The 19578-nt window shown below is 43.6% G+C and overlaps 2 protein-coding genes across 5 annotated transcripts in view; one reads left to right on the forward strand and one right to left on the reverse strand.

The window, feature by feature from the left end:
- The window catches only part of FAM149B1 (family with sequence similarity 149 member B1), a 519129-nt gene that overhangs the window by 247743 nt on the left and 251808 nt on the right, over window positions 1-19578 (reverse strand). The window lies entirely within an intron of this gene.
- ANXA7 (annexin A7) overlaps window positions 2944-19578 on the forward strand; it is a 40499-nt gene continuing 23864 nt past the window's right edge. For 2 of the 4 annotated variants that reach the window (XM_050803472.1, XM_050803473.1), the window contains exons 1-2: window positions 2944-4136; window positions 17633-17687. In XM_050803472.1, the coding sequence (XP_050659429.1) occupies window positions 17634-17687 (54 nt within the window). In that variant the 5' untranslated portion in view covers window positions 2944-4136; window position 17633. The remainder of the gene's footprint in view (window positions 4137-17632; window positions 17688-19578) is intronic. The other 2 variants (XM_050803474.1, XM_050803475.1) reach the window with 1 other exon arrangement.

Consider the following 19578-nt stretch of genomic DNA (forward strand, 5'->3'; position numbering starts at 1 on the left):
CTGTTACCAAATTTTTTTAATCTTAGAGAATGTAGAAAATAAGGATATTGAAATCCTTAACACAGTACCTAGCAAATAGTATGTCCTTAGTAGCTATTATTTGATAAATACCATTTTGAATTTTGCTCAGTAACATAGATTGAACTAGCAGTAGTGTGTAAGATGGTTTGGTAATGGAAAATCCAGTTAGGACACTACTGTCATGGTTCAGACAAGAGATAATGTAGGTGTCAGCTAAGATTATATCAGTAGGTATAGAGAGCAAGAGGTAATTTTTAACTACAAGTAAAGTAAATAAGTAGTGACATTTTGCAGGTAGAACATGAAAGTAAAATCTATAGGATTTGTTTGCTGATTGTGATGGATGAAGGGTGATGTATCTGTCAGCCAGAATATAATTAGAAACTACACAGTAACAGGTGGCACAAAAACATCCAATTTAGTAGAATGGTCGTGATAGTACATAAAAGTCCAAATGCCTAGCTTATTGTCAAATGCTGATTCTAAGATGGCTTCTGCCCTTAATAGGAGACTGACAAAAGCAAGGACAATATAATGGAGTTATATTTTCTAAAGTCAGCATATGAAATGAAAAAAATATTTTCAAAACTACCTTTGAAAATCCTTTAGGGTAACACATGGGTTCTCTCAGTAGATCTATCAGAGCCAGTTTTTTCCAGTGTTGGAAATAAATCTATATTTGGCTGATCACCAGATGAAGTAGTTGGCTTGGGTTTTGGAGACCCTATTGTAGTCAATCAGACAATTATTTATCAAACACTCACTACTAGGCTCTAAAGATATCCCTGTTCTCAAGGAGCTTACATTTTAGTTGGGGACAAAAACAATAAACACAGAATTTCAGATGCTTTTAAGTGGTATAAGGAAAATTAAATAATGAGCATAGCTGGTAGTGGTGGTTGTGCTGGTGGCAGCTACTAATGTTCAGGAAGTACCTCTCTGAGGAGATGACATTTTTTGTTGGTTTGACACAGGGTCAGGCTTTGTCACCTAGGCTGGAGTATAGTAGCGAGATCTTGGCTTACTATAGCCTCTGCCTCCTGGGTTCAAGTGATTCTCCCCTGTGAGCCTCCTACATAGATGGGATTACAAGTGCATACTACTATGCCTAATTTTTATATTATTTGTAGAGATGGGGTCTCATCATGTTGCCCAGGCTGGTCTCCAACTCCTGGGTTTAAGTGATCTGACTGCCTTGGGACTCACAAAGTGCTAGGATTACAGGCATGAGCCAGTTCGCCCAGCCAGGAGACATTTGAGATGACACCATGGAGAACATTCCCAGTAGAAGCAATAGCAAGTGCAAAGGTCCTGAGAATCTCTGTTGCATTTGGTCACAAGCTTGGTATGTTTGGACCAAAGACCACTGTGTTCAGAAGTTAGTAATTAAGAAAAGTGAAGGCCAGGCATGGTGGCTCACCCCTGTAATCCCAGCACTTTGGGAGGCCGAGGCGGGTGGATCACAAGGTCAGGAGATCGAGACCATCCTGGCTAACACGGTGAAACCCCGTCTCTACTAAAAATACAAAAAATTAGCCGGGCGTGGTGGCAGATGCCTGTAGTCCCAGCTACTCGGGAGGCTGAGGCAGGAGAATGGTGTTAACCTGGGAGGCGGAGCTTGCAGTAAACTGAGATTGTGCCACTGTACTCCTTCCAGCCTAGGCGACAGAGCAAGACTCTGTCTCAAAAAAAAAAAAAAAAAAAAAACTTAGCCCAGCGTGGTGGTGGACGCCTGTAATCCCGGCTACTTGGGAGGCTGAGGTAGGAGAATTGCTTGAACCTGGGAGGCAGAGGTTGCTATGAGGTGAGATCGTGCCATTGTACTCCAGCCTGGGCAACAGAATGAGACTCTGTCTCAAAAAACCAAAAACAAACAAACAAAAAAACAGACTGACACAGTGGGATGTTCACATTAGAAGCATGATGCCTCTTATTTCACATGAACTCTGGGACATACAATGGCCTTCAGAGATGTTGACCCAAGCATGGTGGCTCATGCCTGTAATACACCCAGCACTTTGGGAGACTGAGGCAGGTGGATCGCTTGAGGCCAGGAGTTTGAGACCAGCCTGGCCAACATGGCGAAACCCCATCTGTACTAAAAATACAAAAAATTAGCTGGGCGTGGTGACATGCCTACCAGCTACACAGGAGGCTGAGGCATGAGAATTGCTTGAACCCAGGAGGCAGAGGTTGCGGTAAGCCTAGATCGCACCACAGCACTCCAGCCTGGGTGACAGAGCAAGACACTGTCTCCAAAAAATTAAATTTAAAAAGGTCCAGTTGACTCCAAAAAAGATCAGGAAGAGTTTATTGGAGCAAGAGGGAGATGAGCAACCTTGGAAACAAGTCTAATTAGATGAATAACTGTTAAAAGATGAGCAGTGCTTTCTTTTTTTTTTTTTTTTTTTTGAGACGGAGTCTCACTCTGTAGCCCAGGCTAGAGTGCGGTGGCCGGATCTCAGCTCACTGCAAGCTCCGCCTCCCGGGTTCACGCCATTCTCCGGCCTCAGCCTCCCGAGTAGCTGGGACTACAGGCGCCCGCCACCTCGCCCGGCTAGTTTTTTGTATTTCTTAGTAGAGACGGGGTTTCACCGTGTTAGCCAGGATGGTCTCGATCTCCTGACCTCGTGATCCACCCGTCTCGGCCTCCCAAAGTGCTGGGATTACAGGCCTGAGCCACCGCGCCCGGCCGAGCAGTGCTTTCTAAGCAGAGGTTGCAGGAGGGAAGGGTCTCCGATCCTGGAACGCCTTTTATGCCAGGAAGAAAGGATGAATTGAAAGGATGAAATGGCAAATGTCATGATAGACTATTGGACGATTCCTGCAGCTCAGGAAAGTGGACTGGAAATAACAGGTTTGGCAAATACCCTGTTATTGTGGTAATTAAGGCAGAGGGAGGGTTTGGAATGAGCTCACAAAGGGAACTCTGTAGAATGAACAGAGTAGGCTTCTCAGGCAAAATCCTGAAGGTCTCTGGGGTAGGTAGGACAGAAAGTCCTGTCTATTTTCCAGGTAGACAGACTTGGGCGCCAGGGAATTAATGCTGGTCACCCAGAGAGTTGTGCAGTTTTGTCTACCACTGTTAAATCAGGCAGTGACCTTCCTCAAATACTTTTCACTCCACACACTTATTTGGAAGCCATGTATATTTTGCTTGCTCTTCCCATTTAAAATCGTAGTCCACTCTATTCCACCCCCATGAGGAAGCTTTTGGGTAGAAAAGTGTATAGAGGAATAAGTTGATGTGCATCAGATGTGCAAACTTTAGTGTGCATCAAAACCACCTGGAGGACTTGTTAAAACAGATTGCTGGGCACCATCCCGGGAGTTTGATTCAGTAGGTCTAAGGTGGAGTTCAATAATCTGCATTACTAACACGTTTCCAGTATTATGATGATGCTGTTCCAGGGACCACACCCAGAAACTACCTTTTACCACTCTAAAAGGTAGCTGATTGGTTTTTGCTCTGTAATATAAATTCCTTAACGAGTTTAAAATATTGATCTGAGCCCTTGTAATTGCCTCGAATGTTTAATGCTAATGTGTGTTTAATGCTGAAGCCCACGAGGGGAGCCTACAACCACCTAACAACTCCCTTCGGGAGTGATTTTGATTAGTTCATCTACAGTTCCAACTAAGATTTCCCACAAATATTACTTTCACAGGAGGCTAACAAAAAAGGCTGTGTTTGTCCCCAGAAAATACCTGGAGAACGGCATTTCAAAGGCGGAGAGGCTGCACCAGCCTCCCTGTCTCAGCCCTTCTCTACTGCCCACCACTGAAGGGGCCCCGGATACCCCCAGGACTGCTGCAACTTCCTAGGTGACTTGAGGCAGCCTTAAAAGGGATTGGCGCAGGGTCCTTGCGACAGATAAATGTGATTAAAAATCCACTGGGCCACACGAAGGGAGAGAGTCTTTCTCTCAGGTGGAGCCTAGGGGCGGGACTCAGGGACAGCCCGCTCCCCGCACCGCCCCCTCCGGCTTCGGGGGCGTTCCCGGCTGCAGCAGCGATCCTAACGGGCTCGCGAGACGCCCCGCCTTCCCTGGGCCCGCCCCCGGCTCCATCTTGCGGGCGACCGGGTTGGGCTGTGACGCTGCTGCCGGGGTCAGGTGAGGAGCGGCGCCCCCTCCCTTTCCCACCTTGTCCGCCTCGGTGGTCTTGCCCTCGGCCTGCTCTGGGCGCCGCTGTCCCGGAGCTGGTGGGGCGCGTCTGAAGGGCCGTGTGGGCCTCCCGGCTGGCGGCGACCCGGTGTGCGCCTCTCGGAGCCGGGCTGCCGGCCAGGGTGTGTTGGGGTGGCGTGGGTGAGGCGGCCGGCGCGGCTTACGGGAAGCCCTTCGGTCGGTTTGGAAATCCCAGGGACCAGTGGCGCCCCGCCCTCGGTCAGGTGGAGGGGCTGAGGCCGGAGCGTGGCCCAGCCGCCTTGCGGGAGGCTGAGTAGGGAAACGCACGGGCAGTGCTGAAAGCCATCTGGCTGGTGGTGGCTGTACTTTCCGGTGACACAGCGAATTTAGGGAAACTTGGGAAATTTTTACTGTGCTTAGTGAAGCGTAGGACAGAATGCGCCAGGCCAAGATTGTACACTGGTTCTCGTTTACAGTTCTTGGAAGCTCTTCTAGGATAGCAGTCCATATTTAATTCCTGTTCCCCGACCAGCAGCAAATGTGTGTTGAAATTAGCTCGTCCTGTGCAAAAACTGCCCAAGGAAACCAAGGTGCAGAGGTAGATGGCTGATGTCCACCCTAAAGTGACAGACATGACGCTGTTATCTTCCGGCTGCCGTAAATGCCATAATTTTTGCCAGCTGATAGCCAGCTAATCTGCTAAATGTGTCCGAATTAGATGATGTGAGTGTAATGAGTTACCTTCCAGGCAAGGAAAGAGTTTCAAGCCCTAAATAGGTAGAAGAGATAATTTTGGACACTGCAAACTTTCAGTCCTCACTGGTGGGTGACTACCTACCTGTCCGTGCAGAGGACTAGCCATGCCTCCACGTTCTTTCTCCAAATCGCTGACTGATTTAAATGATCCTACCAGACCTAGAGGCCGGTTTTGCAAAATTGTATTCGCTGTTGCGCGTTATCTTCAGTCACCCTTCCTGTTTCGTGTATTTTTTTCCCCCATAAATTTGCTACAGCTGCCTCTTGGTTTCCTGGGCTTCATGCCATCTGTGAGAAACGGTGAGACCCAGCCCTCTTACTGACTGACTCACTGGGTGGAGATGGTTTGGAAAACCAAAAATGATTTTCTAGCCTTTTAAAAGTGGTTGCTAACAGCAGAGAATGTTTAAAAAAAAAAAAAAAGAAGGCCGGGTGCGATGGCTCATGACTGTAATCCCAGCACTTTGGGAGTCCGAGGCGGAAGGATCACGAGGTCAGGAGGAGTTCGAGACCAGCTTGACCAACACGGTGAAACCCTGTCTCTACTTAAAAATACAAAAATTAGCTGGGCGTGGTGGTGCGCGCCTGTAATCCCAGCCACTCTGGAGGCTGAGGCAGGAGAGTCACTTGAACCCCGGAGGCGGAGGTTGCAATGAGCTGAGATCGCCACTGCACTGCAGCCTGATCGGCAGAGAGACTTCCCCCCCCCCCCCAAAAAAAAAAAACAAAAAACAAGGCCGGGCGCAGTGGCTCACGCCTGTAATTCCAGCACTTTGGGAGGCCGAGGCGGGTGGATCACGAGGTCAGGATATCAAGACCATCCCGGTTAACACGGGGAAATCCCGTCTCTACTAAAAATACAAAAAATTTGCCGGGCGTGGTGGCAGGCGCCTGTAGTCCCAGCTACTCGGGAGGCTGAGGGAGGAGAATGGCATGAACCCGGGAGGCGGAACTTGCAGTAAGCCGTGATTGTGCCACTGCATACCGACCTGGGCGACAGAGTGAGACTCCCTCTCAAAAAAACAAAAAACAGAAACTCTAGACTATTCATTTGGGCAAAGTTGAGAACTTTTTTGAGTCACTCTGGGCGTTATTTAGCTTTTTACAAAAACGTTTAAAATCTGCCTCTTGAATAAATGATATATGAACAATTCTAAGGGCTAAAGTACATTGAAAAGTCAGTCTTTGCCGGTGCAGTGACTGACGCCTGTAATCTCAGCACTTTGGGAGGCCGAGGCGGGCAGATCAGGAGATCAGGAGATCGAGACCATCCTGGCTAACACGGTGATAGCCCGTCTCTACTAAAAATACAAAAATTAGCCGGGCTTGGTGGCACGCGCCTGTAGTCCCAGCTACTCAGGAGGCTGAGGCACAAGAATCTCTTGAACCCAGGAGGTGGAGGTTGCGGTGAACTGAGATCGCACCACTGCACTCCAGCCTGGCAACAGAGTGAGACTCCATCTCAAAAAAAAAAAAAAAAAAAAAAAAAAAAGAGTGAAAGAGAAAAGTAAATAGTCTTCTCCATTGTGTCCCAGTTCTTCATGCAGGAGGCAGTCACTGTTTTCTACTTCCTTGAGTGTCCTTTCAGGGATATTCTATAGGTCCAAATCAGTACATTTTTTACACATATGGCTGCACACTATGCAGTTTTTCCCTTTGCCTTTTTTTTTTCATTGATATGTGTTACAGATGGTTTCATATATGGGTAAAAAAAACAAAAAAGCTGCCTCATTTTTAATAACCACATAACACCTCCTTATATGGCTATCCATAATCTGTTTCACCTGTCCCTCCTTTTTAAAAATTTCAGCAGTGGCCCGGCACAGTGACTCACGCCTGTAATTCCAGCATTTTGGGAAGCCGAGGTGGGTGGATCACCTGAGGTCAGGAGTTCGAGACCAACCTGGCCAACAGGGTGAAACCGTGTCTCTACTAAAAATACAAAATTGTGCCGGGTGTGGTGGCACGTGCTTGTAATCCCAGCTACTTGGGAAGCCCAGACAGGAGAATCGCTTGAACCTGGGAGGTGGAGGTTGCATTGAATGGAGATCACACCACTGCACTCCAGCCTGGATGATAGAGCAAGACTCCATCTCCAAAAAAAATAAAAGATAAAATTTCAACAGCTTTTGGAGTACAAGTGGTGTTTTGTTACATAGATGAATTATATGGTGGTGAATTCTGAGATTTTAGTCACCCAAGTAATGTACATTGTACCTAATGTGTAGTTTTTATTCCTAGCCCCCTTTCACCCACCCCTTTCTGAGTCTCTAAAGTCCATTATAACACTTCATACCTATGCCTTTGCATACTCATAGCTTAGCTTCCACCTATAATGTGAGAACATACGGCTTTTGGTTTTCCACCCCTGTGTTACTTCACCTAGAAAAATTGCCTCCAGCTTAATATAAGCTGCTGCAAAAGACATTATTTTGTTCCTTTTAATGGCTGAGTAGTATTCCATGGTTTATGTATACCACATTTTCTTTATCCACTCAGTTGATGGGCACTTAGGTTGATTCCACATCTTTGCAGTTGTGAATTGTGCCGCTATAAATATACATGTGCAAAAGTCTTTTTCATATAATGACTTCCTTTCCTTTGGGTAGATACCCAGCAATGGAATTTCTGGGTGGAAAGGTAGATCTATTTTTAGCTCTTTAAGGAGTCTCCATACTGTTTTCTGTAGAGGCTGTATAGCAGTGTAATAAGTGGTCCCTTTTCCCCACATCCACACCAACATCTATTGTGTTTTGACTTTTTTTTTTTTTTTTTGAGACTGAGTCTTGCTCTTATTGCCCAGGCTGGAGTGCAGTGGCGCCATCTCGGCTCACCCCAACCTTTGCCTCCCGGATTCAAGCAATTCTTCTAACTCATCCTCCTGAGTAGCTGGGATTACAGGCACGTGCCACCATGCCCAGCTACTTTTGTATTTTTAGTAGAGACAGGTTTCTCCATGCCGTTCTGGCTAGTCTTAAACTCCTGACCTCTTCAGGTGATCTGCCCACCTCGGCCTCACAAAGTGCTGGGATTACACATGTGGACTACCGCGCCAGGCCCTTTTTTTGGCTTTTTAATAATGACCATTCCTGTAGAAGCAAGGTGGTATCTCATTGTGGTTAATTTGCATTTCCCTGATGATTAATGATGTTGAACATTTATTTCATGTTTGTTGGCCATTTGTATATCTTCTTTTGAGAAATGTCTATTCATGTCCTTTGCTCAGTTTTTAATGCAATTGTTTTTTTTCTTTTGATTTCAGTTCCTTGTAGATTCTGGATACTAGTCCTTTGTTGGATGCATAATTTACAAATATTTTCTCCCATTCTGTTGGTGGTCTGTTTACTCTGTTTATTTCTTTTGCTGTGCAGAAGCTTTTTAGTTTAATTACGTCCCATCTATTTATTTTTGTTTTTGCTGCATTTGCTTTTGGGGTCTTAGTCATGAATTCTTTGCCTAGGCCAGTGTTTAGAAGACTGTTTCCAATGTTCTAGAATTTTTATAGTTTCAGGTCTTATATTTAAATCTTTTATCAACTTGAGTTGATTTTTGTATAGGGTGATAGATAGGGATCCAGTTTCATCTTCATGTGGCTTGCCAGTTTTCCCAGCATCATTTATTAAATAGGGTGTCCATTCCCCAACTTTTGTTTTTGTGTGCTTTGTCAAAGAGCAGTTGGCTGTATGTATTTGGCTTTATTTCTGGGTTCTCTATTTTGTTCCATTGGTCTATGTGCCTACTTTTATACCAGTACCATGCTGTTCTTGTAGCTATAGGCTTGTAGTGTATTTGAAGTCTGGTAATGTGAGGTCTCCAAATTTGTCTTTTTGCTTGGGATTGCTTTGGCTATTCAGGCTCGTTTTGGTTCCATATAAATGCTAGGATTGTTTTTTCTACTTCTGTGAAAAATGATCTTGGTATTTTGATGGGAATTGCATTGAATCTGTAGATTGCTTTGGGCAGTATAGTCATTTTCACAATATTGATTCTTCCAATCCGTGAGCACGGGATGAGTTTTCATTTGTTTGTGTCATCTATGATTTCTTTCAGCAGTATTTTGTAGTTCTCCTTGTAGAGATCTGTCATCTCCTTGGTTAAGCATATTCCTAGGTATTCTATTTATTTTTTATTTTTGCAGCTGTTGTAAAAGGGATTGAGTTCTTGATTTGATTCTCAGCTTGGACGTTTTTGGTATATAGCAGTGTTACTGATTTGTGTACATTGATTTTGTAACCTGAGACTTTACTGATTTCATTTATCAAATCTAAGAGTCTGTTGGAGTCTTTAGGATTTCCTTGGTATATAGTCATAACATCTGCAAACAGTGATAGTTTGATTTCCTCTTTTTCAATTTGGATGCACTTTATTGCTTTCCCTTGCTTTCCCTCTAATAGGAGTGGTGAAAGTGGACGTCCTTGTCTTGTTCCTGTTCTTAGGGGGAATGCTTTCAACTTTTCCCCATTCAGTATGATGTTGGCTTTGTCATTGTATATGGCTTTTATTATTTTGAGTTAGGTCCTTTCTATACCTCGTTTGTTGAGAGTTTTTTTATTGTAAAGGGGTGCTGGATTTTGTTGAATGCTTTTTCTGTATCTATCGAGATGATCATATGGTTTTTGTTTTTAATTCTGTTTATGTGATACATCGCATTTATTGACTTGTATATGTTAAATCATTCCTGCATCCCTGGGATGACACCTGTCCCTTGTTGATGGACGTTCAGGTGGTTTTTAACCTTTTCCTATTAAAAAAATACTGCAGTGAATAGCCTTGTACATATATAATTTTGTCCTTGTGCAAGTATTTCTATAAGGTACATTCCTGGAAATGGAATTGCATTCTAGTCTTTTATATAATTGTTTTTCAAAATGTACCAAAATTCACTTTCTTAAAATTGCTTTAATTTTTATTATATACAGATAATCTTTGCCTTATTTTCATTTTTGTTGACATAATTCCTTCAGGCTCTCAAAGGTAAGATTTAGGATAGTAGCTAAAGAATTTAGATATAGGTTTTGTCACTGGAACAATTTCTTGAGACTTAGAAATTTAAATTGCTTATGAAGTCTTTGGTACTATTACTGCTTATTGCCTTTCAAATTACTATTAATTTATCTCATAAATTAATTTCAGATTTTTTTCCCTTTATTTTGACCCTGACCCTTTTGTCCTTTGTCTATCTACTTTTCTTTTTCTTTTTCCTTGTTTTGTCTTGTCCTTTCCTTTCCCTTACCTTTCCCCTTCCCCCTTCCCTCCCCTCCCAGAGTTTTGAGATTATAGGTGTGAGCCACTGTGCCCAGCCTATCTGACCATTCTTTAGAGCTTTTGCCTCTCCTTTACTCTTTATACAAACCAGGCTTAGAAAAGAAAAAAGCAAAAAACAATTAGCCTGTCCCTGTTTTTATATCCAGCCCTTTGGGATCCCAAATGACAATTTAGAATTGACTGGGTCAGTTTTTGTATCATTTTATGTTTCTTATTGACTTACAGCCTTGATTCAATCTATGTCCATTTATTCTCAATTCAGCACATTTTTAGCTTCTATCCTGTGTTCCTGTCATAAGAGACACTGTATTGTCTCATTTTCCTATACTGTGTACTCAAAAGGCTGAATACTTATTCTCAATCTTTCTATCAGCACCTAGGACAGTGCTTATTACACAGTGGACGTTCATAAACATTGACTTGAGTTGGGTTTATTTGGCATCTTGGTATAAAAGAAATATGAATCATTTATAGCTATATTGATGAGAAGTGCCAAAACATATATTTACAAATTTAGAAAATTAGGTGTAGATCCAGAAATCCCGAAGTATTCTGGTATCAGAGTGTGAATCACAGACCTGCAGAAGCCATATCACCTGAAAGCTTTAGAAATGCAGAATCTCAGGCCCCATCCTGGAGCTACTGAATTAAAGTCTCTATTTTAACAAGATCCCTAGGGATTCATATATACATTAAAGTTTGAGGCCAGGCGCGGTAGCTCACGCCTGTAATCCCAGCACTTTGGGAGGCTGACGCAGGCAGATCACTTGCGGTCAGGAGTTTGTGACCAGCCTGGCCAACATAGTGAAACCATGTCTCCACTAAAAATACAAAAATTAAGCAGGTGTGGTGGTGTGCACCTGTAGTCTCAGCTACTTGGGATGCTGAAGGAGGAGAATCGCTTGAACCCAGGAGGCGAGGCTGCAGTGATCCGAGATTGTGCCACTGCATTCCAGCCTGGGCAATAGAACAAAACTGTCTCAAAAAGAAAACATTGGGAAACACTATTTTAGTCAACCTCGTTGTTCAAAGAAGGAAGAGAGAAGACTTGAGCTAGATAGGAGGGGTGAGTAAGCCCAGGGTTGAGGGCCAAGTCCGTTAATGATAAGAATGGCTTAAGCAAAGGAATGCTGGGAATAGTTCAAGTGTTAGAGATTTTGCATTGACACGGGTTAGGTGTTGGTAAGAAATGAATTAAATAGATAAATAGAGGCTGGATGCGGTGGCTCATGCCTGTAATCCTAGCACTTTGGGAGGCTGAGGCGGGTGGATCTCTTGAACCCAGGGGTTCAAGATCAGCCTGGGCAGCATGGCGAAACCCCGTCTTTACTAAAAATACAAAAAATTAGCCAGGTATGGTGATGTGCACCTGTAGTCTCAGCTCTTTGGGAGACTGAGATAAGAGGATCATCTGAGTCCAGGAAATCAAGGCTGCAGTGAGCTGATATCACGCTACTATACTCCAGCCTGGGCAATAGAGCAAGAAACCATCTCAAAAAAATATATATAATAGGCTGGGCGCGGTGGCTCAAGCCTGTAATCCCAGCACTTTGGGAGGCCGAGACGGGCGGATCACAAGGTCACGAGATCGAGACCATCCTGGCTAACCCGGTGAAACCCCGTCTCTACTAAAAAATACAAAAAACTAGCCGGGCGAGGTGGTGGGCGCCTGTAGTCCCAGCTACTCGGGAGGCTGAGGCAGGAGAATGGCGTGAACCTGAAAGGCGGAGCTTGCAGTGAGCTGAGATCCGGCCACTGCACTCCAGCCTGGGTGACAGAGTGAGACTCCGTCTCAAAAAAAAAAAAAATATATATATATATATATATATATGTGTGTGTGTGTGTGTGTGTGTGTATATATATATATATATATATATATATATATATAATAATAATAATTGGAGCCAGTACTAAGGAGACCTGAATATCAGGCCAATTAATTTTCATCTGATACTCTAGCAGTAGTCATTGATGATTTTTGAGCTGAAGAGCAGTTTGCTGAAAGAGTAGCATTTTAGGAAAGTTTAGTGACAGTGTCTGAGAAAATTGGGAGGGTGAGAGAGTATAAGCAAGAATATAAACAGAGAAGGAGTTTTAGTAAGATAGGCATCAAGTGATGAAACTTGGTCTAAGTATGTGACCATGAGAACAGAAATTACAAGAGAGGCATTTCAAAGGATGGATAGAAAAATGCTGGGTTTTGGCCAGGCATGGTGGCTTATGCCTGTGATCCCAGCTCTTTGGGAGGCCGAGGTGGGCAGATCACCTGAGGTCAGGAGTTCGAGACCAGCCTGGCCAACATGGTGAAACCCCCTCTCTACTGAAATACAATAAGCCAGCGTGGTGGTGGGCGCCTGTAATCCCAGTTACTCAGGAGGCTGAGGCAGGAGAATCGCTTGAACCCAGAAGGTGGAGATTGCAGTGAGGTGAGATCATACCACTGCACTCCAGCTGGGGCGACTAGAGCGAAACTCTGTCTCAAAAAAAAAAAAAAAAAAAAAGATAAAAATACTGGGTTTCTTACTATTCTGGAGTATTAGGTAATTTAAGTAGGGGTGCTATTGACAGATAAAGGATGTTAAGAGTGGTGTGGTGGAGAATGATGAGTATTTTATTCTACACATACGGAAGTCCTCCTAACTGACTTCTGTCTTAATCTGCTCCTTAGTCTATTTTGGTGATCCTCCACCTCACAGTTACATCCCACCTTTTGCCTTGCAAATAACATTGTTCTACTTTCTTGCCTATCTGTGTCTAGCACCTTTAAAAACCTAGTTTAGGCTGGGCGCGGTGGCTCAAGCCTGTAATCCCAGCACTTTGGGAGGCCGAGACAGGCGGATCACGAGGTCAGGAGATCGAGACCATCCTGGCTAACACGGTGAAACCCCGTCTCTACTAAAAATACAAAAACTTAGCCGGGCGAGGTGGCAGGCGCCTGTAGTCCCAGCTACTCGGGAGGCTGAGGCAGGAGAATGGCGTGAACCCGGGAGGCGGAGCTTGCAGTGAGCTGAGATCCGGCCACTGCACTCCAGCCTGGGTGACAGAGCGAGACTCCGTCTCAAAAAAAAAAAAAAAAAAAAAAAAAAAACCTAGTTTAAACCTTTGATCATTCACTCTCCACTTGTAGCAATGTTTTCTTGTAGATGCCAAAAAAGTGATTACTGACTTTATATAGATATATTTGCCAGGTATATTATATCTGATCACTAATAGTATTTTAGATTTTTTTGTTGTTGTTGAAACAGAGTTTTGCCGTATTGTCCAGGCTAGAGTGCAGTGGCGTGATCTCGGCTCAAGCAATTCTCCTGCCTCAGCCTCCTGAATAGCTGGGATTACAGGCACATGCCACCATGCCTGGCTAATTTTTGTATCTTTAGTAGAGACAGCGTTTTACCATGTTGGCCAGGTTGATCTCGAACTCCCGACCTCAGGTGATCCACCTGCCTCAGCCTCCCAAAGTGCTGGGATTACGGGCGTGAGCCACCGCACCCAGCCTTTTCTTTTTTCTTTTTCTTTTTTTTTTTTTTGAGACAGAAGTTTGCTCTGTGGCCCAGGCTGGAGTGCAATGGTGCAATCTTGGCTCACTGCAACCTCTGCCTCCCGGGTTCAAGTGATTCTCCTGCCTCAGCCTTCCAAGTAGCTGGGACTACAGGTGCGTGCCACCACGCCTGGCTAATTTTTTGTATTTTTTGTAGAGACGGGGTTTCATTTTGTTAGCCTGGATGGCCTCAGTCTCCTGACCTTGTGATCCTCCTCAGCCTCCCAAAGTGTTGGGATTACAGGCGTGAGCCACCGTGCCCAGCCCCAATTTTTGTATTTTTAATAGAGACAGGGTTTCACCATGTTGGTCAGGCTGGTCTCTGACCTCAAGTGATCCACCGGCATTGGCCTCCCAGGGTGCTGAGATTACAGACGTGAGCTACTGCGCCTGACTGCATTTTAGATTTGATCAGGCTAAGAGGGTATTCTTTTGAATGTTTGTTTTTTCTCTGTTTATTTGCATTTGCTTTAGGTTAATAGTGTTTTCTTCAAATGCAGAAGATATATGTATATATATAGGGATATTTGTTTTTAACCACACTAGCTCCATTTATTTTACATGAGCCGTCTTTTCAAAAATGGACAGGAGAGTGTAATGAATCCCATGTACTCATCACCCAGCGTGAACAGTTATCAACTCCTGGTTGCTTATTATGTCTAAATTCCTGCACTATATTATATATAATATTCCTGCATATTATTTTGACACAATCCCTGACATGTCATTTTGTCTGTAAATATTTAGTGTATATCTCTAAAAGATCAGAATACTTGATGAAAATCATAATACCATTATCACACCTAAAAAAATAGTAATGTCTTAACATCACTTGATGTGCAGGTTATTGTTTACTTTTCCAAATGGAAATGAGTACCTTTTGAAGAACGTAACTTTCAAACTTTCTGGTACAGACTGCAGTTTTTAAAAGATATTTCCAGTGTTATGTTTGCTGATCAGAAGACTGTCAACTTTTGATCACCATTATTATCACAGAATAGATAATATATGAATGCTTCTTTAATCTCAGACTAACCACACTCCACCACCCTACTTTCTTTTTCCATCAGAAAGCATTTTAATTTTAAAATTAGTCTAAGTCTAATAAAATTGAGAAGGTAAATATACTGAAAGTGTTATAATGAATGAATAAAAGCCAAACTTTGTGCTAATTATTTTTTAATATTCTTGTGTTATGTATCACAGTTCTCTATGATCATAGCAGTTAACATTTATTGAGGACCTAATTTATTCCAAGCACTGCTAAATGCTTTGCCTATATTCTTTTACTTAATTCTTACAACAACATCCTTAAGTAGGTATGTTCACATCCCATTTTATAGGTGAAGAAATAAGGCCTAAAAAGGCTAAGTAACTTCCTTTGAGAAGCTAAGTAACTTGCCCATATTCACACAGCTAGAAATCCAGGATGTTAGATGGAAAATTCTGTTGGCAGTGCTGGTGAAAATGCAAATTGGTACAACCCCTGTGGAGGGGAATTGGGCAGTGTCACATTCACCTTTACCGCTTGTCTCAGCAATGCCATTTCTAGGAATCTTCCCCAAAGATAATATTGGCAAAATATACAGAGAGGTACCTGTACACGGCTGTTCGTTGCAAGACTAATAGTTAAAAGAGTAGAAATAACTCAGATGTCTGCCATTAAATAAGCCATGATGTAGCCACACACTGAAGTACTATGTAGTTGTGTTTTTTGTTTGTTTTTTTTAAGGTACACGGTGTCACTCTGTTGCCCAGGCTGGAGTGCAGTGGTGCGATCCTAGCTCACTACAGCCTTGAAGTCTTGGGCTCAAGTGATCTTCCTGCCCAGGCTTCTGAATAACTGGCACTACAGGTGCACACCACCATGCCTGGCTAATTATTTTACTTTTTGTAGAGATGAGGTCTCTCTTTGTTGCCCAGGCTGATCTCAAACTCCTGGCCGCAAGAGATTCTACTGCCTCAGCCTTCCAAAGTGCTGGGATTTACAGGCATGAGCCACTGTGCCTGGCCTATGTTATTGTTTTTAAAAAGGATTGAAGACTATGGATGATAGCCATAATAAGAGAAAAAAGCCAGTAAAGAAACAGAGTATGGGCCAAGAGCAGTGGCTCATGCCTGTAATCCTAGCACTTTGGGAGGCCGAGGCAGGTGGATCACCAGGTTAGTAGTTCAAGACCAGCCTGGCCAAGATGGTGAAACCCCATCTCTACTAAAAATACAAAAAGTAGCTGGGCGCGGTGGCAGTCACCTGTAATCCCAGCTACTTGGGAGGCTGAGGCAGGAGAATCGCTTGAACCCAAGGGATGGAGGTTGCAATGAGTTGAGATCATGCCACTGTACTCCAGCCTGGGCAACAGAGTGAGTCTCAAAAAAACAAAAAAACAGTATGTTTTATGTAAGAATGGAATGGGGATACAAATATAGACATATCAGCTTATGTACTTAAAGATAGGTAGATAAACTGTAAAAGTAATCATATGTAGGAGATAGTAAGGGACAAGGTTAGAAGTTAACAGGTTTCTGAACATATCTTGTTTTGTAGATTTGACTTTAGAATCCAGAAAATGTTTTATATAATTATAAAACTAAATCAAAAAATTTTAAAACCTTAAAAGTCAAAAGCAAAATGAAACAAATGGACCTAATATGTGTCAAATTGATAGCATAACTACACAGGAATAATTTTCAAAGTGTCATTAAAACAGTAATTTCGGGCTGGGCTCTGTGGCTTATGCCTGTAATCCCAGCACTTTGAGAGGATGAGGCAGGCAGATCACTTGAGTTCAAGACCAGCCTGGGCAATATGGTGAGTCCCCATCTCTACAAAAAAATACAAAAATTCACCAGTCATGGTGGTACGCACCTGTGGTCCCAGCTACAGCAGGGGGTGTTGAGGTGGGAGGATCACTTGACCCCAGGAGGTCGAGGCTGCAGTGAGCTGTAATTGCACCGCTATACCCCAGCCTGGGTGACAGAGCAACACCTTGTCTCAAAAATAAAAAGTTTAAAAAAAGAAAGCTAGAGTTTAATCCACGTATATGTGACTCCAGAATGTTAACTCCTAACCATTGTACCGTTGTTTCCCATAATGTGGTTATATCACCATATGAGGGGATTTCTGTGGCACCTAGAAAGGACTTTTTATTGTAATAGCTAAGTATTTATTTTAATATTACCTTCTGTTTGTAGTAAGAAAACTACTGAAGTTTTCCATTTAGAAGTTTTCCATTTAAAAGTATGGTGATATTTAAAAGTGTGCTGATAATAAGCATACTTTAAAAATAAACGGAGTAAAAAATTGGCTTAAAGAAAAATAGATTGGCTGGGTGTGGTTCTGGAGGCTGGGAAGTCCAAGATCGAGGTGCTGGCATCTGGTGAGGACTGCTTTCTGCTTCCAAAGTGAAGCCTTGGCCAGGTGAGGTGGTTCATGCCTGTAATCCCAGCACTTTGGGAGTCCGAGGTGGGCGGATCACCTGAGGTTAGGCATTCAAGACCAGCCTGGCCAACATGGTGAAACCCATCTCTACTAAAAATACAAAAAAATAGCCGAGCATGGTGGCAGACGCCTGTAATCCCAGCTACTCGGGAGGGTGAGGGAGGAGAATCACTTGGACCCCAGAGGCAGAGGTTGCAGTGAGGCAGGTGGATCACCAGGTCAAGGGATTGAGACCATCCTGGCCAACATGGTGAAACTCCATCTCTACTAAAAATACAAAAATTAGCTGGACATGGTGGTGTGCACCTGTAGTCCCAGCTACTTGGGAGGCTGAGGTAGGAGAATCGCTTGAACCTGGGAGGCAGAGGTTGCAGTGAGCCGAGATCATGCCACTGCACTCCAGCCTGGTGACAGAGCAAGACACTGTCTCAAAAAAAAAAAAAAAAAAAAAAAACTTACAGAGGACCTTTTTTATTGTTCTTACAGAATGTCATACCCAGGCTATCCCCCAACAGGCTACCCACCTTTCCCTGGATATCCTGTAAGTATTGCCACTTAATACCTCACATCCTTAAAACAGGTGGTGTTTGGGACTGGCCATGTCAGATCTTACCGATATGCTAGAGCAGGGGTCATAAATTCAGATGCTCACAGGTACTGAGTAGAGCAAGTGAGCGAAGGCGGTTGTGTGGGGAACTAGAGAGGTCTTGCTTTGTCTATTGAAAGCTGGCAGGTGCTTAGCACCAGCCCTGTGTAGCCATGGTGGGAGGCACACTTATCTTTGCTAGATACTCCAGCCTTTCAAGTAAAGCCAGAAACTTGGGTTCTATATGAAATTGTCCAAAGTTTCAAAATTTAGGAGTTAGTTTTAAAAAATGTTAACTGCTGGCTGGGCGCGGTGGCTCAAGCCTGTAATCCCAGCACTTTGGGAGGCCGAGACGGGCAGATCACGAGGTCAGGAGATCGAGACCATCCTGGCTAACACGGTGAAACCCCATCTCTACTAAAAAATACAAAAAACTAGTCGGGCGAGGTGGCGGGCGCCTGTAGTCCCAGCTACTCGGGAGGCTGAGGCAGGAGAATGGCGTAAACCCGGGAGGTAGAGCTTGCAGTGAGCCGAGATCCGGCCACTGCACTCCAGCCTGGGCGACAGAGCGAGACTCCGTCTCAAAAAAATAAATAAATAAAATAATAAAATAAAAAAAAAAAAAAAAAAAAAAAAAATAAAAAATGTTAACTGCTGTATGAGCCAATAAAACACAGATGTAAGCAAAATCCATCCCATTAATCACTGGTTCTTTTTTTTTTTTTTTTTTTTAATACCCTTGAGTCATAGTATCACTGCGTCTTAACCTTTGTGTTAGAATGTTTAAAATAATTAATGGCTTGGCTTGACCCAGAGATAAATTGCAGTGGATTTATAGTTCTTAGACTTGGAGTACGTTTTATAAATGTGCTACTAAGTTCCACCTTGTTGATAGCTATACTACTCTGAGGACTAAGAGCTGAGCCATAAGTAAGAATTGTGCATTTCAGGTTTTTTTTGTTTCGTTTTATTTTTTGTCTTTGAGACAGAGTCTCGCTCTGCGCCCAAGCTGGAGTGCAGTGGTGTGATCTCAGCTCACTGCAACTTATGCCTACTGGGTTCAAGTGATTCTCCTGCCTCAGCCTCCCGAGTAGCTGGGATTACAGGTGCCACCACCATGGCCAGCTGATTTTTGTATTTTTAGTAGAGAAGGGGTTTCACCATGTTGGCCAGGCTGGTCTCAAACTCCTGACCTCAAATGATCTGCCCACCTTGGCCTCCCAAAGTGCTGGGATTATAGGCATGAGCCATTACGCCCGGCCACATTTCAGTTTTTTGTTTTTCTTTTTTTTGAGACGGAGTCTTGCTCTGTCACCAGGCTGGAGTGCAGTGGTGCGATCTCAACGCACTGCAACCTCTGCCTCCCGGGATTCAAGCGATTCTCCTGCCTCAGCCTCCCGAGTAGCTGGGATTACAGGTACATGCCACCACGCCCAGCTAGTTTTTGTATTTTTAGTAGAGATGGGGTTTCACCATGTTGGCCAGGATGGCCTCAATTTCCTGACCTCATGATCCACCCACCTCGGCCTTCCAAAGTGCTGGGATTACAGGCATGAGCCACTTAGCCCTGCCCACATTTCAGTTTTATACTCATAACTGTGGGGCTGCTATCTAACCCTGGGAGAATAGCAAGAGGGGTCTATACAAGTTTGTGATATGTTTATCCTTATGCAAAGTGATTATATAGCTCTTGTGAATTTATCACAGGAGAGATGAGAATTATGGATATGTTCCCAAGTCCCTATGTATTAAACAGGACTTTAGTAACTATTTCAGTCAGCGTAGGCTAATTGCTAAAACAGACAACTCCCGAATCTCAGTGACTTAACACAATGAAAAAAAAATG

Source organism: Macaca thibetana, chromosome 9 (assembly GCF_024542745.1).
Source record: "Macaca thibetana thibetana isolate TM-01 chromosome 9, ASM2454274v1, whole genome shotgun sequence".
In the NCBI taxonomy this organism is placed as follows: domain Eukaryota; kingdom Metazoa; phylum Chordata; class Mammalia; order Primates; family Cercopithecidae; genus Macaca; species Macaca thibetana.